The following is a 25,272-nucleotide window of genomic DNA, read 5'->3' on the forward strand; positions in this document are numbered from 1 at the left end:
GGAATGTGAGGATGTGGTGGGAAGTGGGAGGGTAAATGGACTTGATTGAGGGAATTAGGAGCAAGACAGCTAGAACTGTGGGGCATTTGAGGGGTGATATGACTCCTAATGACATACTTCTATACCCAGAGATCAGTGCCTCACTCAAACCCCCTGTCACCTCATGAGTCAACACTATCTCAGGAACATCTCATTCACCATTCCTAGGGCTCTGGTATTTAGATGCTGTTAGGGATCCCTGGCACTGTTGGTCAGTCTTTGCAAGAACACCTCACTTTCCAGACTGAGAACCATGAACCACATGCAGTGTGTTTTCTTTGGGGCTTACAGGACAGTTGACCATTCTCCCAAATAACTGCTACCTGTAACTTTGCTAGAGCAGAAGGTCTCCACCCACTATAACCCCTTAAATTATCACTTCCTAAACTCTACCCCCAGACTTCCACAGAAGTTAATTTTTGGTCTCAAAGACTCAAAAGAAAACAAATGAGGAAAGAAACACACACAGTAATAAAGAAAGACCTTTTATAGGAAACATTAGCATTATTTCAAAGCATAATGAAAATGTAATGAATTATGGTGGACTGATGGACACGACTAGCTGAAGTTGAGTTGTTAAGCAGTTCAGATTGAGCAGAAATGAGATATGTTCAATCAACAGTATCTCGGATGTTGCCCACATCATTATCCATATAGAGGTACGTTGAGACTTGAGATAGAAGTCATGACACAGGCCACCACATTAAAATTCATCAGAAAAGGGATATTCTGGGTGGCCCTCGCCACTAAAATAGAAAAGAAAAATATAAAATATTACTGCTTGGGTTCATTTCTATGGTAGTAAAGGCAGATATCTATGATGCTACCTTTAGACTTGACTACTTAATTTTCCTGGATGGTTGTAGAATCTGCTGTTTCATTTTTTTAAACTTGACTATGAAGGAAATGTTTTTTAAAAAGTATGACTGAATTTTTTAAATTAAATTCTCTTGCCTAGAGAAGGAAAACACAGAAACAGACACTGATACATGTACTTTCCTTTTACTTCTATAGTCAGTCTGTCAAAGCACAGGAGGAAAGATTATGTATCATTTCAGTCTCTCAATAAAATCAGAAACTTAATGTCATATTTAATGGAGGTCTAATCATTGATAATCACAAAATAATGTGGAGAATACAGCTTAATAGGTACTAATTTTCTTGCAATTTAATTTGTGTATTATTTATGCACTAATCATCACATGAGACATAATGTGTTACATTCAGATAATGTCTCTAATAAGATAGATTTCTATGTCTAAAGATTAAACTCAACATATAATTTGTAGATCTCTATAGTTTAGCACCATTGCAAAATATAAAATGACAAAATTATTACTTACTAAAATATTTAATAGGTGGCAAGAATTACTAAATGCTTGCCACTCTCTAACATGTATTATGTCTCATCTTTATCCTTCAATTCACTCTATTAATAAAATACTCTATTAGTAATGATAATGTACATGCCAGTCTTTTAAAAATTATTATATTTACTTCCATTATGAATTAAAATCTCCACAGATAAAAGAGACCATGTGTCCCTAGTTTGTCTTTATTTGAAATATGTATGAAATATAAAATTATATAATCATTGAGCAATAAGGAAGAATAAAGATTGCTAAAAGCTATCAATTACATCAGTGATGGAACTTTTTCCCTAGTTTTCCCTTGGTGTTAAATCTCTTTCTGCATAAACTTTATTTACAATATTGAGATATTCATAACTCAGAAACAAGAAAAATAAAAGTTAAAATAACAGTCTTAATGGCAGCTTTCAATAAACTAATTAAGTGATAGGTTTCTGAACAAACATTCACTGAAAAGGAAAACACAGAAGGTAAGATAAATTGTGACACATTTATAAGAGTGACTTACAATGGAGCAGGTGCATATCTTAAATTTCTGTTCAAGCTATCTAGGATTTTCATATCCTCCGATGGTAGCTCAAATTCAAGTACCTATTGAACAATTAGAAACATTTTAGGACACTACCGATTTGCAAATTTTTAAAACCCAAGTGAATCCCATTTTATTCTTTAAAGGCAACTTTTTAATATACCTAAAAAAAACTTCTGAAAGGTATTAGATGTCAAGCAAGATACTCAAGTGGTCAATGGGTGTCAGATAAAAGTTAAAGGAAATCACTTTTGAGATATGTTGAAGCAGTATAATATATCAAAGGACCTGCAGCAGATATAAACCTGATGTTATTCAAAGACCAACGTGGTAGTTTCCAAACAATCTAGAGTAAATTTCTGAACCATTTAATTTTAATATTTACATGAATAGGAACCATTCTTTGCAACACAATTTAAGTCAAGAATTATTCAAGGGTTAATTTCATCATTTCCAATAAAGAAAGAATTTGACTTGAAGAAGATTTAAATGGCTGGCACTGGGTTAGTTTACATAAAAACAATTTTTAGTAATTTCTAAAATAGTGAACAAATAGATCATCAAATCCTTTGTTATTTCTCCAAAAATGGTGATAAATAAATAGAAGGAGGGGAAGTGGGTAGAGAAGGAGGGGGAGAAGGAGAGAGGATGAGATGAAGGGAAGGAGTAAGGGAACAGGGAGGGAGGCAGGGACGGAGGAAGGAAGGGAGAGAGGGAGGCAGGGAGAGAGGGAGGCAGAGAGGGAGGGAGGCAGAGAGGAAGGAGAAAAACTTAAAGTGTCAAAATTGAGCGACTGATCCATCTAGTAAAAAGCACTGAGCAAACCTACATATTTGAAAACTAACAAAAAGGCAAAGAATATATTATTAAAAGATGATAAGTAGCACTACTTCTCTATCAATATATAATATTGATAATATATGCAAATACATTAATAGAAAAAACTAAGAAAGTTATTAATATACTAAAAGTCCACCTAAAATTGTAAATTCCCATGTAGGCACATATTAAAATTCTTAATATTTCAAAACTTCAGTTCTTCCTCAATTTATGGACAAGTTTAATGTTTAGATATTTAAGCACCAAAAGATGTAATCAAAGTAAGCAATAATATGTTATGAAATTCTTACATATGTAAGTATTATCTGTTCAGAAAATCATATTTTTATTTTTTATTAAAATATAATTATATCATCCTCCCACCCTTTGCTTTCCTCTCTCAAACTTTCACATGTCTCCTTGTTAACTCTCTGCCAAATTCATGGTCTCTTTTGTTAAATTATTCTACACACACACACACACACACACACACACACAAATTCAGCCTGATGAATCTGTTTAGTGTTGTTTGTATGTTTATGATTTCATGGCAAGCCAGTTGGTATTGGATAAAAAAGGAGCCCATCCTAAGGAAGACCAATTCTTCAGATCTTAGGCTCTTAGAATTCTTTAATCGTTTATAGTTCTTTATCTAATTATGATCCCCTATGAGATTTCTGCCTTACAAGTAGGAGTGTCTATTGACATTGTCTTTATCCAGGTCTTGTTTAAGTGGCCATTTGAGGCAAGGTAATTTGTCATATTTTGAAAAGGGGTGAGTATAAATAAGACAAAGAGAATCCATGAATATGATTATTCTTGCTGGCAATACCACATAGCCACTTAGAACATTATTAAGTGTTCTTTCAATTTTTATTTTACATTATTTCAGAAACTGTACTTCAATTAGAGTTTGGGAAGAAATAATGTAACACTTTTGAAATTATATATATATATATATATGGCATATGATGTTCTTTTCCAAATAAGGAAAAGGATATGACATTTAACCACAAAGTAAAGGAATCAAGAAACACAATAAAGAGAAATTTCTGCTCATGAAAATAGACAAAGGAAGAGAGAGTGAGGGATGGAGGGAGGGAGAATGAAAACACAGCAGAATTTAGGATAGAGTAAATGTATCTGAATTTGCACAGTAATTTATATGAAGAAGATATAAATGCAGGAAATTAATTGCAACTTATATTTCCCAGTCTCCACACCCCATGCAAGTATGCACCTACTTCTACCAACAGGCAGGTCCATATTCCCACTCCTTTAATCTTAGCTGCTTTTATCCTTTTGCTACTTCCATGTGTGTATGCATGGCATGCATGTGTGTTTTTCATGTAGGTGCTCACATGTGTGTGTGGCATGTGAAAGGCTGAGGTTCATACCAGGCTTCATCCTCATGGCTCTTGTACCTATTTACTGAGGCAGGATCTCTCCATTAGACCCAGAGCTCACCAATATGGCTATTTTCACTAGTGAGCCTTCTCTAGGGATCCTTTATCTCTGCCTGAAAAGTTGGAATTAGAGGGGGGCACCACTTCCACCTGGAATTTTATGAGTTCTACTGATCCACATTTGCTTGGCAAGAGCTTTAACTGCTGAGCCATCTCCCAGCTCTTAACTTAGCAGAATAAATGACAGATAATCATTTGCCTAGGTTTAAAGTCTTTGCAAATATCTACTCAACAAATTAAAAGAAGAATATGTGAGGAACTAAGACTATGCCAATTGGCTAGAGAATGAACACTGTCTGAAGCTAAAGAACATCAGGCAAGAGATCACCTATATCCTGAGACAGATGGACCTCATCACTTGCAAACACACACACAACAGTTCTGTGCACATACTTGAGTAAACTCAAGGTAGACAGATGCCTCAGTGTTCTGGGAGAACCCTAGAAAACTGTAAAATCATAGAATAATGAACTAAACAAATAATCTTCATATTAAAGCACTAGGTTGGGGCTGGTTCATTTTTTCAACTGTTGTAGGTAATGGTATAACAAAGTTCTTGTAGTTGAAAAGAGAAGATCATCAACATAGGTAAGTCTCAAGAAAAGAATATGCATTTAGCCTGTAAAGCAACTCAAAAGAAATAAATACATCCATATTAAAATATGTGAGCATGATGCTGGCAATGGCTCAGTGGTTCAGACACTAGCTGCTCTTCCAGAGCAGATTAGAACCCCAGGACCCTCAGGGCAGCTCACAATCATCCACAAATCCAGTTCCAGGGCATGTGACACCCTTTTCTGGCCTGTACAGGTACTAGGCATGTATATGGTGCACACACATGGCACATACATGTATGCAGCCAAAACATCTATACACATGAACAAAAATTAATAAACAAAAATAAAATAAAATATGTGAATATGCAAGTCAAATGCAAAATAAAGCCACAAAAATTTATCATATGAAAATATCTGCCCAAACTTAAACTCTCATGTCATCTGACAATGAAAAGATCCATTGCAAAGATGTTCAAAGTGCATGGCTGACTTAATTCTCAATTCTCAATTTCTGTGCTCTCTCTAAATCTAATTTTGTTAAGCTAAGTTGTCGATTGTATTGTAGAATAGAACAAAACATTTCTGAAAGCAACTGAAATCTCACATGAGTAGGAAATGATAGGGAGATTGACTTATCCAAAAAATTCCCTGAGATATTTCAAATTAGAAAATAGAAGAGAGATAATGTGTAAGAGTCCTGATGCCCACAGCCTCCTTGGTCACCTGTAAGTTCTCTTTTATCTCATTCTCTTTGTAACTCTGGGCAAGGACCACAATTCCACGTTGAAGATGGTAACGAAGAGCAATTTGGGCTGGACTTCGCTTGTGTTTTTTCGCCATGTCACAAAGAACTGGATCATTCAAGAGAACTGGGGAGTTTGGGTCCACCCTGGAAATAAAGGCAGATATTTTTAGTTTCAAAAGCTGAGAATTGTTCGGAGGCTTCAAAACCAGGGGTCTTCAAAAGAGTCCTTGGACCAGCAACATTTCCATCACCAAGATGTCAAACATGCAAATTCTCCTCTATCCCTGAGCAAGTTCAAAATGAGTTTCTGATAAGTGAGTTTAAGGTATTGAAAAGATTTCACCAGTACTGCTGTTTGAAGTAAACTCCCTACTGTCCTTACCATCGCTTAGGCCGCTGAGATCCAAGAGCACAGTAGGCAACTAGAACAATGTCCTTTGACTTGCAGTAGTTCAACAGCTTGCTCTGGTTCAGGTAAAGATGGCATTCCACCTATAGATGGACAGACAGAAAGATGATATCTGATTATGTGAGATGCTAATGCTCATGTAAAAGAGTATCACTAAAGATAAGTACTTCAATAAGAAAATGTAACAAGCCAGGCGGTGATGGCCCACACCTTTAATCCCAGCACTCAGGAGGAAGATCCAGGTGGATCTCTGTGAGTTTGAGGCCAGCCTGGTCTACAGATCGAGATCCAGGACAGGCACCAAAACTACACAGAAAAACCCTGTCTCAAAAAACCAAAAAAAAAAAATGTAACATACTTAGACTATCAATATAATTTAATCTGTGTCTTTAAAACTTAATTTCACATCTATATTACTAAAAGATACACAAAAATAATTATGAACCAGATCTTGAAGTTTAAATTCCATTTTGCATTACAAAGAGAAAACATAGTGTTGGCTTGAAGACGTTTCCAGAAATCATTGGTAAATTTAAATATAGACAGGTTCAAATTCAGTAAGAGAATTGTTGTTAATTTCTCTAAATATAAGTCTGACAATGTCTAATAACATCGTCATTATTGGGACATATTTTCTGAGCTCTCTGAGGGTGAACACTCAAAGAAACTACTTTGAGCAACTTCATAAGAATGTTGCAGAAATAGGATCAGTGAGATGGCTCAGTGAGTTAAAACACTTATTGCCCAGCCAGACTTGAGTTTGCTCCATGAAACTCACAAGTAATCTCCTGTCCTCCTCCACATATGCATCATAACACACACACACACACACACACACACACAGAGAGAGAGAGAGAGAGAGAGAAGCATACATTCATGCACACACACATGAATGTAATTTTGAAAATTAAAGAAAATATTACATATATGTGGAGATATACCCTATATGGGTATATTTGTCCAGGTGACAACCTCACTGTTTTGAGATATAAGTTAGGTAAGAAGCAGAAATAGTCTGCATCAGCCTATCAATTATTCAAGATGTTTGATGAAAATTATGATAAGAAATTTTTGAGAAAATTAATACCAAGTCTACATAAATATTGAATATTTATACTGGAAAGTCACAATTTTGTGTTATTATATAAAGACTTAATGACCCAAAATTGTATTTTCTGTGGGAAGAAGGCTGCTAACAGCAGACCAGTTCATGATAGCTAAGTTAGGGAACCAACACAGCAACCCACAAACAGAGGAAAGGATGGAGCAAGGTGATTTCTAAGCACAATTGAAGCTTTTAGCTATAAAAATGTATAAAGTTAAACTGTTTGCAGAGAAATTAATGCATTGGAGATAATCACAATAAGTAAATTAATTTCTAAAAGACAAGCACCTCACTTTTTCTCTCATTTGTGAGCCCTAGACCTTGTGGATACATGAAATCCTATATGTACAGATGACTTCAAAGTAGAGACAAACTTCTTAGGCAACGAAGAAGGAAGAGGAAGGGATAGAGAGGTGCAGTTCTGCTGCTTCTTCAAGATCATTGGCTGCATTGGTCCATGAGGATGGAGGGAGTAGAAGCCGGGAACACGGTTAGGTCAACTGTGGATATGAAGGAGACAGCCCCTTGGGAGACAGACTTCAACAAATCAGCTCAACTTTATCCCAAACTATAAGGAATATATAGGATTGGGAAGTTTGGGGACAAACCCTAATTTGCATTAAATGGCACACTCCTATCTCAAGGCTTCATATGTGGCAGTAGGGTCCTATAGCAGAGCTTCTAGCACAAGTCTTCTAGCAGGAATCTGTGCCAAGGTCAAGCTAAAAATAAATCAGGCATCTGGCTTAGAGACAACTTTTAGATAAGGTCAGCACTCTGGACCCAGAGACATTATCCAGATAAGGGCAGATATAAAGTTTCACTGGGGAGGGAGAGGGTCTCTGTGTGCCAAGCTTTTGGAAAAAGCTGCCAGGCCATGATAGACTGCAACCTCTGACCAGGCAGCAAGGCCTTCCAACAGAGAGTGCAGTGGAATGGTGGTGGGGCCGGTGGCAGGCAATGCTTCTGTTATGTCCAGCACACTGCCCTATTCTTGTGCACCCAATAAGATGCTTTCCTTATTCTGGTCTATAGTGAAATACTTTAACTGTCTGCCAGTCTCTTCTTTGCTATCATAGTAGCCGGTTCACTACTGTTTCCAGACAACAATATTTGCTACATGATGAGAATGTGTTAGATTATAATAAAGAACAAAGGACCACTCACAGAATATATGCATTTAAGTTACTTTTAGGAGAGGAGGAAGAAAAGAAAAGCTCACCAGGAGGTTTTCGACACAGAATCAGCTGTATGTTCTGCATATAGTCCCTGAGTGTGGATTTTATCCAACACTAATATCACCATAAACAGGCAATCAGTGAAATGTACATGGTTTTTAGAATTCTAGTCTAAATTTTCAAGTCCGAAATTTCAGCTATGTCTCTGTTTCAAAATCCCAAGACCAGATATACCAAAAGGAAGGAGTAATTCCTTTATCTCCAAAACTGCCATGCCCACTCACCTCTCTCATTTTCATTCTTTCCTTTTCCTGCTCATTTCATGTTTTTCTGGACTTCTCACTATAAATCAGTCCATTTGCCAGCACCTTCATTTGTCTGATACATTACATTTTTCCCAGCTCATAGATAAGTCTACTTTGATCCTAAAATACTACTAATGACATCTGCTTCCTGGACCTTTAAATCTCCACAGTGTGTACCAGTTGGACCCTATGGTACGGCCTCATTTTCGCAAAATTTAATAGTCCAAAATTGAATTGTAGAATCTTAAAGTATCCTTTGCTACAGTGACACTGCTCTTAGAATCTTCTTTTCCATGAAAATAAGATGAACTGAGGAAGGAGCAAATGGACTGGAGGCATCAGAACAGAAACAAGAAAATGTGTGCGAGATGGAGAGAAGTGTGAAGTTTCTCACCTGGTTACAGACAGGCTTGTACTTAAGCCCAGGCTTATTCAGGATTTTCTCCAGCTGCCTGCTATTAAAGTTGGACACCCCAATGGACTTGACCAATCCTTCATCCTTACACTTCTCCATGGCCTAGAAATGAAAGAGTTGTGAAGAGTCATATTTACATTAAAACAAATGCAGGATGGAACAGTTAAGAGTACACCATCTACCTCTGAACATATAGCTCAATGGCAGAGCACTTGCCAGTGTGTGAAAGACCCTTAGTTTGATCACTATCACACTAACACTGAAAAGGAGGCTCTAGGGAGACACTGCCCAGATGATCACTGAAACTGAATATGAAGAAACCAAAAGAATGAAGACGATAGAGGAAGAAAGTGACAGCCATAAAGGAATTCACTTAGTGTGTCCTCAATAAGAAGCAGAGATTTTCACACTACATATGCTGGCAAAATACAGTCATTTCTGTCATCCGGAGTACCCCTTCATTTCCCTTTATTACACTGTAGTAATGCATGGCTCCCCTTCACTCCAGTAACACACTATATAAACATAATGAATTTCTACACACAGAGGCATATACCCCATTTTCTCAAGCATGACCTGACTTCCCTCTCTCAGCTCCTCCATTGTCCCTCTTTCAACTGCTCACCTCCCATGTGGCACAGATATCCACAGTGTCCAATAATGTTTTCCCATGTTCATCTTCTGGAAACAGATCCTCCCCTGGCTGTAATAGAAACAGTCTTTACAATGATCTGACTAAACACAAGTATCTCATAGGAATAGCTAGAAATGGGACACTAAATGTGTTTTAATTGGAGCATCATTCTACGTACTTACATTTACAAGGTGATTTGTATGTGGAATTATAAGTATTCTTAGATGGTTGAACTAGTCTCATATAAAATACATAAATGCAGTTTTACATATGTATTTATTATTATTATTAAATGGTATTCTCATGTATCTGCCTGTAGCCCTCTAGCTGATGTCCATTATTTTGTCACTTCTTATTCATACTTCTGGTGAGATATTTCTCTTTCACTGAGAAATTCAGTAGACATACAACTTTGACCTTCACTAGCAATGGATTTCACTCCTGACCCAGGCCAAACAATCAGTGATTCTTTTTTTACCTGAATCTATTTGGTCAAAAGGAAACTATGTCCACTAAAGATGGCCGGCCATTCAAGATTATATGCAAAGCTAATTTTGATGGTGGAAAACTCAATGATGCTATAAGCAGGTAATAATCAGGAATCTTGAACTGTCTCAATGACACAAGAAAATAAAATGCTGTAATAAAACTCAAATACCTACTAATGTAATATAAGGAATGCATAAATAGTGACATTTTTGAAGATTTTTTTTCGAATCCATAATTCTAGCAATTGCTTTGGATTCCTATTTTATGGCAATTTGTGAAATCTATTTTGAGTAGACTACATAATGCAGAAATTGAGTTTACAGAAAAATATAATAGTATTTTATCTTGACCATCCAGAAAAATAATAACCATGTCCTGTTAAAGTTGATTAAGTCTGATCATTCAAATTGCTTACCTTCATTGGAACTGGGTAATGAATGATATAGAGGTCAACATAATCCAGTTGAAGGTTTTTCAATGATTTTTCCAAGTTAGATCGAACCAGCTCTGGTCTAAAGAAAGTGCACCAAAGCTATTTACATGAAAGAAAGGAAGTAATACTGGATTAGTAAATTATCCAAATATGGAGGTTTTATTTTATCTAATACTGATACATTTTTACTACATAGAAACTTATAATCATACAACATAAAATTCCCTTTGTTCTGTGGCTTCCACTAGTCTGACTTACACATATGAACATGATTACATGTTTGTTTTTAATCATTCAAAAAGAAAAGAAAATTTCTCAAAAGATAAAACTTCTATTTACTCAATAGATAAAAATATCTATTAATAATATTTATTCTCTGAATTATATCTCACAGAGATCAAAAGCAGTTATTAATGAAGTTATTTGGTCCATTCTTAGTATTAGAGAGGAATTAGCATCCCTTTGTTTACATCATTGAACAGAAGCAACAGATGACATTTTAATGTGTGATGGACACTAATAAATGTACTTTAACCTTTCATATGAAAGTTCTCTTTTACTGTTCTTCAATATTTAAAGGTAAAAAATAGTATTTGGAATATAACAGATTTTACAAAGCTATCAAAGAGATTCAGAAAACCACAATTTCATAGTTTTACTTGAATTTACAGCCCATGGGAAAAAAAATGCAATGCTTTGAACTGAAGCTCATAAAAGTAAAGGACTTTAAAAGTGATACATTGGTAAAGGTCATAATCTTTTTCTGCATTTCATGCTGGACCTCATCTATGAATTATATGTAAATAAAAGTTGTACCAGTGCGTATATTTTATCAATTAATAAATTATCCAATCAAATAAGTATTTACTTGTTTATATCACATTTCAATTAATATGTTCACCTGAATATTATGCACACAATACCTTTGTAACAACGAATATGTCTTCTCTCTTCACAATGCCAGCTGCAATCTTGCTTCGAATAGCCTGTCCTACATCCTTTTCTGTTTGATACACATAAGCAGTATCGATATGGCGGAACCCAGCCTCTATAGCTAAATTTATAGCCTCCAGGGGCTTATTTTCAGGAACCTAAGGAGGAACCAAAAGCAGTATTTAAAGACACGTAAGAGAGGTAGTTCAAGTGGATCTAATGGATAGTTCTCTAGAAAAGGAAGAATCTTATATTCTTTTTTTTTTTTTAAAGATTTATTTATTATGTATACAATGTTCTGTCTGCATGTATGCCTGCAGGCCAGAAGAGGGCATCAGACAGATCTCATTACAGATGGTTGTGAGCCACCATGTGGTTGCTGGGAATTGAACTCAGGACCTCTGGAAGAGCAGCCAGTGCTCTTAACCACTGAGCCATCTCCAGCCCCAGGAATCTTATATTCTTATGTCATTTTCACATCAGTTTACGACATCACAAGAAACTGGTTTCCTGGCCACTGAAATTTCACCTCCTGTAAAACTTAACAGTATCCACAAATAGTAACTGTGGAGATCACAGACACAGAGGGTGATTTCAGAAGAATTGCCTTTTCCCCATATCTTTGAGGTAATAGGTCTCAGCTTACTTTCACTGAACCCTTCCAGGATAATAATGAGGTTTTCACATCCCATAACTTCTTCACACCTATGCAATAATGGTCAATCATTTGCATCAGAGAACCTCAAACAGACATCAAATTCAGTGATTATCCTAAAAGGGCTTACAGAACTAAGCATATAGGAATAGTCCTGTTATAATTTATATAGTGGGGTCACACGAGAAAGGTGCTTGGAACAAAACAGAGAAAAAATACAAATTCAGTGCAGTATTATAAGTCTTCTCCCAGTGAAGACTCCTAAGAAATGTTGTGTTCTTTTCTGCATCAAATTGTGACTTTATATGGGAAATCTCATCTGTATAAAAAGCTGCTTATTTCTCATTTTGTAAGGGATTATTCATGTTAGGCTATCAGTCCTTTTTTTGTTTTGTTTTGTTTTGTTTTTCGAGACAGGGTTTCTCTGTGTAGTTTTGGTGCCTGGATCTCGCTCTATAGACCAGGCTGGCTTCAAACTCACAGAGATCTGCCTGGCTCTGCCTCCCGAGTGCTGGGATTAAAGGCGTACACCACCACCGCCCGGCAGGTTATCAGTCCTTAAAAACAAAAGTTACTTTGTTTAGTGAAAATACAACCAGACTTAAATTTAAGATTATTGCCTACTCTGCCAGACTTGGATAATACTATGAAGAGTCCTATGTTAAAGGGTAGAGGATCACATCAAACTCCTTTTGCATATATTTTAAAAACATCAGAACCAGACATGGTACACACACTTTAATCCCAGCACTCCTGAAACAAAGACAAAAGGATCTCTGAGTTGAGGGTCTGCCTTGTCTACATAGCAAATTCCAGGCCCAGGGCTACACAGTAAGACTCTATATCAGAACAATTAAAAAAAAAAAAAGAAAAAAGAAATTCTTTTCACAATCAAGTGAAATGGTGGCTCTTAGCAATGAGCCCTGAGGCCTGCCCAGGTTTTCTAGTTACAGGGCTATTCAGGCTGAGGCTTCTGTAGTGATCTTGTCTCTTGTCTTCTCTTTCTTTTCCTTAACTGTTTTTTAGATTTTTTTAGATTAATTTTATGTGAGAATGATTTGCCTGCATGTATGTCTGTGCAACACATGCATGCAGTGCCTGTGGAGGACAGAAGAGAGGGTCAGATCACTAGCACTGGAGTCTTTGATGGTTGTGAAGGGTCATGTGGCTGCTGGGAGCAAAATCCCGGACCCTGCAAGAGCAGCAAATGCTCTTAAACCACTGAGTCATCTCTCCAGACCCATTGCCTTTCCTTTCTTTTTGCCACTTTATCCTACAAAGTAATTAAGTCCCATCATGTTTCTTCACTCTTGCTCCTGGGATATTTCCGAGAAGATAAATTGTATCCCAAGCAATATGGCCATTGGCACTTCATAAATAACTTTGTAAATCTTACAGATGAGAAATATTTGCATTCAAAGATTAAAAAATAGTTCACTTATCTTAAAATTGCATGATCTAAAGAAGATTTTAAAATACAAAATTCCTCCCAGGTTTGTAAACTCCCCTCTTTGGTCACTTCATTTCAGAGAACCTTCTGGATCATATGCTATAAACCTAATGTCCATTAGCAAAGATCAGCACTTCACACCATTTTCACCATCATACTGTGGCAGTGTCCACTCAGTCCCCACAGTTGAGAGTGGTGTATTGGATGTTTTAATTAACCCATGTACAGCATTTACTGTAAAATACTGACCACTCCCCCAAAACAGAACTGCAGTAGTCCTTGGACATTTGCTATGTTTCTCAGCTACACAAACATTCAGTATGCTGATTTCCTTTAGTCTTGAATTTTTTTAGTATGAGGGAAAGACTTTGGAACAAATTGCTAAAAAGAGGAACCCTCCCTCCCTCCAAATCAAGGAGCTGACAGTGTTCCGGACTGGTGACTTTGATCTCTTCTGCCAAGCCAAGAAACACTGAAGCAATTGACATACGATTATATAATCAGATCTTGACGCAGAGCTATGTCAAACCATCTTCTTTCTTGTACATAGAATAGAGCTCGTCTAGAGAAACAGAACCAGGTGAGTCTCCCAGAGTCACATGGGAAATGGATGACTTGAGAGCTTTATCTCCTCCACTGTCCCTTAGCCTATTTTCTCTTGAGCCCTCCACCACAGCACCACTGTTCTTACCTCTTCAGGTTTATATGTGCCAAAGCCCAGTGCTGGAATGAAGTGGCCATCATTTAGTTTCACGTGTTGCTGCTTGGAACTCATTGTTTTCCACTCTTCTGACTAAGTTCTGATTCTCCTGAAGCCTTTGTGGAACCATGAATATATAGAGGCCATACATCAAATTCCTGGCTAATAGGTAACCAACCCCCACGACCCCACCCTCATGCAATGGCTAACCAGCATTACTCTCTGATTAGTGATTAAACAGTACTTCTTCTTGTCTAATGGTTAACCAGTGACATTACCTGTTTAACAATTAACCAATAGCAAAGGGGAGGTAGGAAATTTAAAGCACTACTTCACATGCCATTTGGTACCATACAGATATATAAAAGATAATTCCGTAGTGAATCATTATATAATCATAATTTGTTTTAGTAAAATTTCTCTTTATACTGTATAAATTACTTCAAGCTATTGCAAGAGGGTAAAGAACAATTACTTATTGTTTGCTACATAGAAATCTATTCCCTTATGGTTATGGCATGCTTCAAATCTCCCCTAGTCTCGAGCTCAGTAACACTCTTAGTTCTTTGCTCCTAGAAGAGAAAACATCAAATACAGCACAGCAAATTGAACAAGCAGGTTAGCACTGGGTTTTAGCAAACAAGGAAACAAGAACAGACTTCAAAATCAGAGCAGACCAAGCTGGGCAACAGTGACTTTGATTACGATAGGCACACTCTCCTCTCTGTTACCTCTTCACCTATATTTGCCGTAGGGCAGGCACTTTTAGGGAAAGAGCCAGCATCTTTTAGATTTTACCCAAAATGCAGTCTAAGAAGTGAGGAATAGAGTTTAAATAACCCCAAAGTTGAAAAGCTCACTAAGCAAGAGGGTAACAGCACCAGGTACACATTCCCATGTGAAAAAACTCCTGAGGCCAGTTTGAGCTTATTCAGGTAGAATCAACCACTCCTGCTTGTTGCCCCTTAGGTCCTATTTGGAGGGAACTCTTTCACTGGCCCAGTGAGAATGATCACTAGCAAATATTGTTACATCCTATCCACCTACACCATCTACGCAACCTACCAAGAGCCCTGAATTGTCCCAATTAAAATGACCACTACCGCAGTACAGTCATTGTAAGTGTGCAGTAGTGGCATGTATATTTCAGTGATAACAAACAACTGACTAACTGGACTTAAGACCCACTCAACAGTGGGGAAATCAGTCCTGGTATTGGAAACCAGCCAACTACCCAGGACTAGGGAAGTCATGGGTTTTGGAGGAGAACCTATAACCACCCCTTTATTAAGCCATTATAATCCTACATTCTAAATATTTGTTCTTATACTCAAAGATAAGTGTAATCTTCATTCCTCATCAAAGAAACTTCTCTTTGAGACAGACACAGACCATTAAAGAAAAATCACCACTAATCAAAATGCACATTTGAGAAGCCCAGTCCCAGCTGATACATCTAGAGCACAGCTCCTGTACCTAAGGCTCAGGGATCACCTATTGCTCTCTATATCCTGATTTGGAGAGACCATTGGTCAGCTAACCTCCTGCTCAACATTAGCCTCTTGAAATCTTCCAGAGAACAGGGGAAGTGGCTCATCTGGCTATTTCTTGCTGGGTGAGGGCATTGTCATAAGGAACATCTAGATGAGGGGTCATAGATTCCTCCAAGGAAGGGAGTTCAGGGACTCTAAAAGAAGAAAGCGATTGTCGTGATTGAAGGTTAGCATCACTTGGTCACCATCAGTTAAAGTTTTGGGTGTGTAGTCTTGAAGATATGAGTTGTACCAGGTTGCTAAGTGAACAAGAGTCAAAGACACAAGACGAAAATCAAACCATGAGAAAAGGGTTGTGGAAGACTGTTGGTATAAGAAAACATTTTTTTTTTTACTTGAAAATCCTAAAGAAGACTTGTATCACTTGGTCCATGTAAGTTATGATGTATCTGGATCTGGTTGAGGAGAGGTGGAACAATATTTTTTCGTAACTATTTGAAAACGAATCTGTTAAGTTCTGGAACCAGCAAATTTGATCACCCATTATAGGATGAGCAGGGACTGAAAATGTTCAACATCATAGAGAATGAGAGGCTAATCAGGGCCACACCTGCTTGAGCAATGTTAGAAAAACATCTGGAAATATTTTTATGGGAGTCAAGGAATGATTTATCAGGTGAGGTCAGAAGTAAGAGTGAATGTGTCATTAAGACACTTCCCATAAGAGTAATTTCAATTGCAGGATCTATGGTGCATGGTCCATAGATCTGCTTATCTGAACCTTGGTGCCTCTTTGAAGAGAAATCACAAGTGGTTAATTGGTTCATTGCTCTGGTGTGCTTATCTTGCTTCTCATTCTGAGTCTTTCTGGAAAATAAGGTTTCATCCTTGGCTGTGGATCCAGTTATTAATTCCTTGGAGTTTGACAGCCTTTTGAATATTGTCCCTTTTATTCTGACTAAAACCAGTTATCTGAATGACTGTCTTTGTATGTGTTTGGGGGCACAGGGGTTCCCTGGCTACACTAGGTCAGAATCAGAATCTTAGTTGGAACAGATAGCACTACTGTGTAGCTGAAAGTTTTCCTGTGTTCTGCCTGGCCCACAGTCAGGACAAATCTCTGTCGCCTGCCAGTCCCACAGCTGCTTGGCCCCAAATAAACACACACAGGCTAATAGTATTTTTAAACTATGGCAGGCTTCTTGTTATCTAGTTCATATATCTTAAATTAATCCGTTTCTATAAATCTATACTTTGCCATGTGGCTTGTGGCTTACTGGCACTTTTACATCTTGTTTCTCATGGTGGCAGCTGGTGGCATCTCCTCTGCTCTGTCTTTCTCCTTCCTTTCTATCTATTTGGATTTTCTATCTGCCTCTAAGCTGCCTTGCCATAGGCCAAACAGCTTTATTTATCAACCAATCAAAGCAACATATTTCCACAGCATACAGAATGACATCACCCATCACTACTGTTGTTGTTTTTATGCATTTAAGACCATATGGGGAGTCAAAAAATTACCCTCTTTATAAATAAGCAGGCTAAAACAGTTAGGGAGCCTGCATGGGACCAACCTAGGCCTTCTGCATGTGTGTAACAGTTGTGTAGCTTGGTCTGTTTGTAAGACTCCTAGCAATGAGATCATGACCTGTCCCTGGTGCTTAGCTGTCATTTGAGAACCTGTTCCCCATGATGGATTACCTTGATGGAAGTGGGGTCAGGGGAAGGGACTCAGTCCTGCCTCAACTTGATGTGCCATGCTTTGTTCAAGCCCATGGGAGGCCTGCCCTGTTCTGAATGGAAAAGAAGGAGGAGTAGATGGAGAGGACAATAGATGGGAGACAGGAGGGGGAGGAGCTGTGGTTGGTATGTAAAATGAATCAAAATGTTAATTAAATAAAAATAAATAAGTAACACCCCCCCCAAAAAAATCAGGCTAACTTTTAGGGACTTTCAGGGTTTTTGTTTTGTTTTGTTTATTTTCTTCTACCAAGTGTGCCATCTGAAGGAATGGGTCAGATTCTTGCTGACCATATGGCTTACCACAGAAGTGCAGAGAATATTCTCTTTTCTTTGACTATACTAGCAGAATATGTGCCACTTAGAGTTCAGTATTTGGAATTCTAAGGCCTCTACAATTAGCAGAAGCGGCAACTTACCAGAGAAGCAAAACATTTAGAAGGGTTACTTTTCCCTCTGTGTTCTGGCTGACTTTGGAAAGTAAGGGCCAAAACACTGACTATCCTTTTGACCTCCCATACTCATAGCCTAAGCCTTTAAACTTTGACTTTAAACACTCACAAGTGAAGTTTTGTCCATCTTACACAGTGAGACATGACTTTTTCTAGCTCTAACTTTTCTGTGACCCCCACAGTTTAGACAAGAACAGATTTTTAACAAATTTGGCAGACAGTATAATTATCTTGATTAAACACAAACTTTTCTCTAACTGAGCCTTTATGAATGATACAAACCAGATATTTTTACCCTGAACTAAAGCCAGGCTTTATACCAGTGCACTGAATTCTGACCTTAGAAATTTTAATAACCTTTACCCATCATATACATGTTATCTATAAATCCCTCCTCCACAAAACTTTGTGACTTGCATCCTTTCCTTACTAATCACTGATCCCTTCCTGTTTAATTCCCTTTCGTAACTTGAAACAGAGTAACATAAACAAATATACCAACTTATTCAAAGGGAACTGAATCCAAATTATGTTCATAGCTTCAGGTAACCTATGGGTACCTGTTCACATGTTGTTAAAGTGTAAGACTCTTGTCTGTTGTAAGTCCTAGGCAGCTGCAATCTCTGCTTGGATAATTTTTTAAAAAATTTTTACATATTTTTTCTTGGTCTCATATGATTCTGAGAGTTTCTGAATGTTACATTCTAGCAAGATGGCCTTGATAGGAGTGTCCAAGGACCTTGAACAGCGAACTATCAAACAATAAAAGGCATGAAAGAAAACACACAGAGAGCCAAAACCATTTGTATGCTAACCTTGCAATTGCAGTTTGGGACACAAAAATGTGTCTGTTCCAATGAAAGACCATGAGAGATTGCAAATGGTTACTTTTTCATGGAGGACCAATGGAGGAAAGAGATACCACTAGTGCCTACTGGACAGATCAGCTGGTGAATGACAACAGGCTGCACCCAGGACACTTATCCTACTCCTAACAAGCAAAGCTTTGCCCAGACATTGGAAATGGGCATTGAAAAGCAAAAGAAATCAGGCCTTTCTCCTCTCAGAGTGATCACCTCTCTCCCTCATAAATAAGGAAAGGCTTTCAGAGAGGGAACACTTGATGTTGAAGGGCTACCACATGACATTTTCAAATTTCAAATTGTTTAATGATCTCCATGTTGCAATAAGAACAGATTGTACTACATTTTATTCCCCGCAGAATTTTTGAATCACTTTCAAGTCTGTAAGTGCTAAAGCAGACTATCTCACATGAATAAATACTTGGAATTTGCAGCTTTTGCAGAAGCTAGAGTTGTCCTCTTTTAAGGATGCTCACGTGGGCAAAGGAAACTTTCCCCTTTTTTTTTTCTTTTTCACCTGCAAAGTCGATCAAGCAGGAGGACAGTGATGTAATTAACATAAAAAGCTTAAACATAAGAAATCTCATTGCATTTTTCATCCCTTAAGAGCATGTCAATAACTGTAGTACGGAATCTGGATTTAGGCTGCCATCCAGAGATCAATTCTTTCCACCCCCAGTTCGGAGTAAAGCCAGACTTCATTGCATAAGAAAACATCCTGCCTCCTTTTGAGAGTGTCTGGGTTAAAATTATCCCAGATCTTTAGGATGCAGCCCAGGGGAGCGACATCTGATGAGATAGAGATGGGCCTGATTCCCCATCTAAAAACAGGAAACATGAATCAGAAAGAAAAGCAGCATCTCAGATGAGGTGTCCCTCTCCACTCAGGCTATCCTCCCACCATGGTTGGATGTGCACACTTCCTATGCATGGTCTAGCCTCCTGGGGGCAGTCCTGGGTCCCTTTAGAGGTCACCAGGGAATTTTCCCCTTGTGACTGAACAGTGACCAGTCTCTGGGTCATCCTTTTCCAACGCCCACCATTGTCAACTCTCTCCCTTCAGGCTTTGGCTGTCCTCCCAGACATCCACCAGCCTAATTCTGTCTTAAGGTCTGTGTAATCAAAGAGTTTCTCCCTGTTGATTATGGTCCCCGCTTTTCAATTAGACCTGGTGTTTGAGCTTGCTGGTTTCCTGACAACATAGATAGTACCTGTCATCAAATAACAGTCAAAGAGAGTCCCTGCTTTGTTTAGGAGTTCATATATGCTTTCTGAGGAATACACATAAGCTGAGAACATGACTCAGTGGCATAGTGCACGCCTCATATGTACAGGGCCCTGCGCTCAATCCCCACTATTGCGAAAAAATAAAGAAAACATTTTCTTTGGACCTGTGAGGTGGCTTGGCTGATAAAGGCACTTTCTGTACAAGTCTGAAAACCTGCAATTGATCCCCAGAAAGGTAGAAGCAGAAAGCCAATCTGCAAAACTATCTTTGGACCTCTCTGGGCATGCCATGACATATGTGCCCCGAAAACATTATACACATGCAAATGCACATACGACACAATAGTAGTAGTAGTAATAATAACAATAACAACAACAATAATAATAATTTAAACAAAATATTTTTTAAAGACATCCCAAAGACTCCACGCAACAGGGGCAAGGATCCCCCTACAAGGTAAGAGGACAAGTAAGGGTCACCCTCTATTAACAGTCATCATGTTTTCCCAGGTTATACCAGGGTTTCATAGTAAAAGAATATTAAAGAAGGCTGCTTGGCTAAAAAGACATCCATACTGCAGCCCTCAGAACAAAGATCCTCTATCTGTATCCTGTATCTATAAAGTTGTGCAACTTCTCCAGATAGGCAAGTGCAACATCAGACTAACCCGCTCAGGGGACTCTTTACAGGACATGTGAGAGGAAGCACAAATGGGTTTCATCTGGGCAAAAACTGTAGGAGAAGGAGGAAGACAAGGCCCTTGGCCATTCCAAGTTTTCACTAATGGTCACACAACCAACAAGCCAGAGACAGTTGCCCTTAGGTCTTCAGGTTAAAGAAAAGAATGAAAGGGACAGGCTGGGTAGCAGTGGCAATTAAACCAGGCGTGCAAGCCAGTGGCAGAGAAGAGAAGGTGGAGAGAGAAGAGCCATTTAAGCTAAGGGGTTCTTGCAGCAGAAAAAGTAACAAGAGGGAAATTTTTCAGTACCTTAGGAGACATGAAAGAAGTGAGAAAATGCAGGTGGCAAACAGAAGCAGAGTCCTTGCCACAGGTGGGCTAGGGAGGAGGAAAATGCCTCACAAGCCCTTTAGCTAAAGAAAGTGGACCTGTACTGAGCACCAGATGTCCTGCAGGAGGTCGCTGGCTCCCCCTGCTCTCAACTGGAGCTCCAGTCTTTCTTCTTCTGCATTCCAGAGTGAAGAAAGTACCATAGGGAGAGCAGCCAAGAGTTTCACTGTAGAGAACCAGGAAGCAAGCATTCTCTTCAAAATAAGAGCAGGCTGAGCCCTGCAGCAGCACTGGGGGCCTGGCAGCCAGGGACTTCTATTTCTCCTTTCCTTCATAACACTTGCCTTCCCTCCTCCAGAGCAGGCACTTCTAGGAAAGGGGCCTGCTTTCCTCAGGAGCCCACTTTCCTTGGGTTTCCATCTAAGATAGAGAAGGATCAAAATATGTATAGGATTTTAATTACCCATAAAATAAAAAAGTTCACTGTGCATGCTCCCCTGACCATGCCGGCTTAAGGTGACTCAGCTTCTACCACCTGCTGTTATTTATGTTCTATTTGTGGGTGCAGGCATGAGTCAGTCCTTCCCAGAGCTAACCTCCTGCCTAAAGTTTGTGAGTGCTTAATATTCAAAGCTTTTTGTTATGATCAAGTGTCTACTTGATCACACAACACAAGAAACAATTAGCCATTGTTACAGTCCCCAAAGGACCTAGGATTTCTACAGAGATGCTTTTGTCTCTCCTGGGCTAAAAGACTATTCAAACAATGGACCCCAAGAAGTTAGAATTCTCCCAGGAATCTTGCACTTGGAGGAGGAAAGGCTAAGATTTCAGGGGCAGCCAGAAGACAAAATTGTCCCCAGGAGAAAGACTTATGATGTATTAGACCATCTTTCAGGAGGGATTGGAGCCGTAAGGGACCACAATTTGACCACAGTACATAGTTATACATACCTCACACCATAATAGTGGTCATTTTAGCTAAGACAACTCAGGGTCCTCCATTGGGATATGCAGAGAGTGGAGGTGGATAAAATAGAATATACTCCTTGGAAAGTGATTATTAATAATTTCAGCATGGATGACATCAGGTAACAGAGCATTTTAAGTGCTGTGGGATGTTCTGTATGTCCTGTGGGAGCCCTTCTTGGGTTCCTTGTGGCGTTACCCAGCAGGTCCGTATAGAGGATGATTAGGACCATGGGCCTGAGTGCAGGTGTTTGAGATGGTCTGCACTTGGCTGTGCTGGGGTATGGTCTGTATGTCAAGTTGTTCTGATTGGTTAATAAATAAAACCTGATCGGCCGTGGCTAGGCAGGAAAGATAGGCGGGACTAGCAGAGAGGAGAAATAAAAGGCCCAGGAAGGCAGAAGGATGCTGCAGCCGCCGCAATGACCAGAGATGCTGCAGCTGCCGCCATGACAAGAAGCATGTGAAGGTGCCGGTAAGCCACCAGCTACGTGGCGAGGCATAGATAAAAAGAAATGGTTAATTTAAGGTAAAGGAACAGTTAGCAAGAAGCCTGCCACGGCCATACAGTTTGAAAGCAATATAAGTCTCTGTGTTTACTTGGTTGGGTCTGAGCGGCTGTGGGACTGGTGGGTGGCAGAGATTTGTCCTGACTGTGGGCAAGGCAGAAAAACTCTCAAGCTACAAATGGCGCCCAACGTGGGGCAAGAGTTTCCACCTAAAACCTGAGAAAAGATTCTAAAACGGAGCTAAAAACAGCTTCCTAATTGTCTCTCTCAAATGAGCAGCAGTGGGGCTAAAGAAAAAAAGGGCAAAAGAAAAAAAGGGATAAAGAAAAAAAGGGAAGAAAAAAAAAAGAGGGACTAAAGAAAAAGGACAAATGAACAGGGATAAAGGACGGTGTTATGAAAAAAAAAAATACTAAAGACAAAGTCCCTTAACCAAGAGGTGCTCCAATAAAGTGTGATCTGAGAAGAATCCTCTCGTGGTGGTAAAGAGGATTCAGAACTCAACACACGGAGCGGTGGCGTCAGTAAGTTCTCCAGGAACGGTGACGTCGGTAAACGCCCCACAGTTCCTAATTCTCTCTCTCAAATGAGCGGCAGCCGCCGGTTTGAGTTACTGGCGGGTTCCTGGCGTGTGCACTTAACCTGCAGTAAGGCGGAAATGAGGCCTCTGCAAGTGGCACATTAAGCTGCGTGGTGGATTTAGCCTTTGCTAAAATGTACATAGGCTTGGAAGAGAGAGGAAAAGGAACATAGACAGTTATATAAAGAAATAGAAAGTTTGAAAAAATAAAAAGTCTTTAAAGAGAAAGTAAAAGTAATAAAAAAATAGGCCATGTAAAGATGGCTATCACACAGAGAATCTGGATTACGTTCTTTTTGATATTTGTAGCTGAAGAAAAACATTTGATTGCAAAAGCTGTTGAGTTATGCCAAAATGTATATTTTAAAGGTACCTTGATTTCAAAATTTAGATGTAAGGATACGTTGCTTTGGAAAGGAGATTCTGCTTTTGTTTCCACAGAAAGCCAGAGGCTGTGGATTTGTTCCAGATTAAGATACATCAGGTTTGACCAGCCAAGACCACCTGAAAGGTCTCCGATGACACCATGGCCCTGATGATCCAACATCCAGAATCGTTTCAAGGCAACTGGCTCAGACGATAGAGCCTCGCAGACTACTCCATGCCCCATAAGATACAGCGGCCCCCCTCCAGCAGGAAGTAGTTAAGAGAAGCTACGCCCAAATTCCCAAATATACCAAGCTGGCTTTGGAGATGTGTAAAAGTTAAAACCTTCCTTTTTTTAAAAAAAAGAAAAGGGGAAGTGCTGTGGGATGTTCTGTATGTCCTGTGGGAGCCCTTCTTGGGTTCCTTGTGGCGTTACCCAGCAGGTCCGTATAGAGGATGATTAGGACCATGGGCCTGAGTGCAGGTGTTTGAGATGGTCTGCACTTGGCTGTGCTGGGGTATGGTCTGTATGTCAAGTTGTTCTGATTGGTTAATAAATAAAACCTGATCGGCCGTGGCTAGGCAGGAAAGATAGGCGGGACTAGCAGAGAGGAGAAATAAAAGGCCCAGGAAGGCAGAAGGATGCTGCAGCCGCCGCAATGACCAGAGATGCTGCAGCCGCCGCAATGACCAGAGATGCTGCAGCTGCCGCCATGACAAGAAGCATGTGAAGGTGCCGGTAAGCCACCAGCTACGTGGCGAGGCATAGATAAAAAGAAATGGTTAATTTAAGGTAAAGGAACAGTTAGCAAGAAGCCTGCCACGGCCATACAGTTTGAAAGCAATATAAGTCTCTGTGTTTACTTGGTTGGGTCTGAGCGGCTGTGGGACTGGTGGGTGGCAGAGATTTGTCCTGACTGTGGGCAAGGCGGAAAAACTCAAGCCACATTTAAGTTTTGCATTCTTTGAATCACAGACTACAATACATATACATAAAATTTGGTAAAAGTTAGCACCATAACTATGCAAATGCTTATTTATTTATTTATTTATCTATCTAATTAGCTAGTTAGTTAGTTATTTTGGAGCTAAATTTAGAATGTTTGAAAATTTTACATTTCTTACAAATTTTTTTAATTTTATTTTATAATTTAATTTAATTTTACATATCAGCCATGGATTCCACTGTCTCACTTATCCAGAGGGCCTGATCCAGTTGGTGGCTCCTCAACTATTGGTTCATAATTCATGTGTTTCCACTAGTTTTTCTATTTGAGCTCCAGCAGTCCAGTTGGTGAGAAAGAGGAGGGATTGTCTGAGCAAGAATTGTTGAGACCATGATTAGAAAAAGCACGTTTTTTTAAAAAGCAGTATCAATGACCATTAATAAGTTTTCCGTGACCTGATACACAAGTACAACCCAGTTACATAATAGCTCCATTTAATCAGTTATAAAAATAGGTATTAAAACAATTTCAGCCCAAATGAAAATTTAAATAATCCTTAACTCTATTAAAGTTCTGAAAATTATAACAAAAAAATGTTAAACATCTATTACAATAGAACATAAATATTTTAAATTTGGGGTTTTGTTTAGAAAACTTTACTATAAATAGATCATTTTCTAAGAATGTCAATTTGATTTGAATGTAAAGAATAGGAAAAAATTACTGGATGGTGGTGGTAGTGGTGGTGGTGGTGGTGGTGCAAACCTTTAATCCCAGCACTAGGGAGGCAAAGGCAGGCAGATCTCTCTGAGTTCAAGGCCAGCCTAATTTACAGATATAGTCCCAGAACAGGTTCTAAAACTACACAGCAAAAACCCTGCCTCA

General features: G+C 38.9%; 1 protein-coding gene across 5 annotated transcripts; it reads right to left on the reverse strand.

Annotated features, from left to right (window-relative positions):
• Positions 1-511: 511 nt before the first annotated feature.
• On the reverse strand, positions 512-21,501 carry LOC114708043 (aldo-keto reductase family 1 member C13-like). 5 transcript variants are annotated; one of them, XM_037205958.1, is made up of 11 exons: positions 21,115-21,276; positions 18,732-18,764; positions 14,223-14,347; positions 11,417-11,584; positions 10,476-10,592; positions 9,563-9,640; positions 8,917-9,039; positions 5,908-6,017; positions 5,504-5,669; positions 1,918-2,000; positions 512-785 (listed from the first exon to the last, which is right to left on the reverse strand). In XM_037205958.1, exons 3-11 carry the CDS (start codon positions 14,304-14,306, stop codon positions 743-745), a joined length of 972 nt encoding a protein of 323 aa, XP_037061853.1. In that variant the 5' UTR covers positions 14,307-14,347; positions 18,732-18,764; positions 21,115-21,276; the 3' UTR covers positions 512-742. The 5 variants fall into 5 exon arrangements, with proteins under 5 accessions (XP_037061853.1, XP_037061854.1, XP_028746869.1 ...); XM_037205959.1 differs by lacking the exons at positions 18,732-18,764; positions 21,115-21,276 and adding an exon at positions 21,480-21,501; XM_028891036.2 differs by lacking the exon at positions 18,732-18,764 and having other exon boundaries at positions 21,128-21,275.
• Positions 21,502-25,272: the final 3,771 nt, after the last annotated feature.

Source organism: Peromyscus leucopus, chromosome 5 (genome assembly GCF_004664715.2).
Source record: "Peromyscus leucopus breed LL Stock chromosome 5, UCI_PerLeu_2.1, whole genome shotgun sequence".
In the NCBI taxonomy this organism is placed as follows: domain Eukaryota; kingdom Metazoa; phylum Chordata; class Mammalia; order Rodentia; family Cricetidae; genus Peromyscus; species Peromyscus leucopus.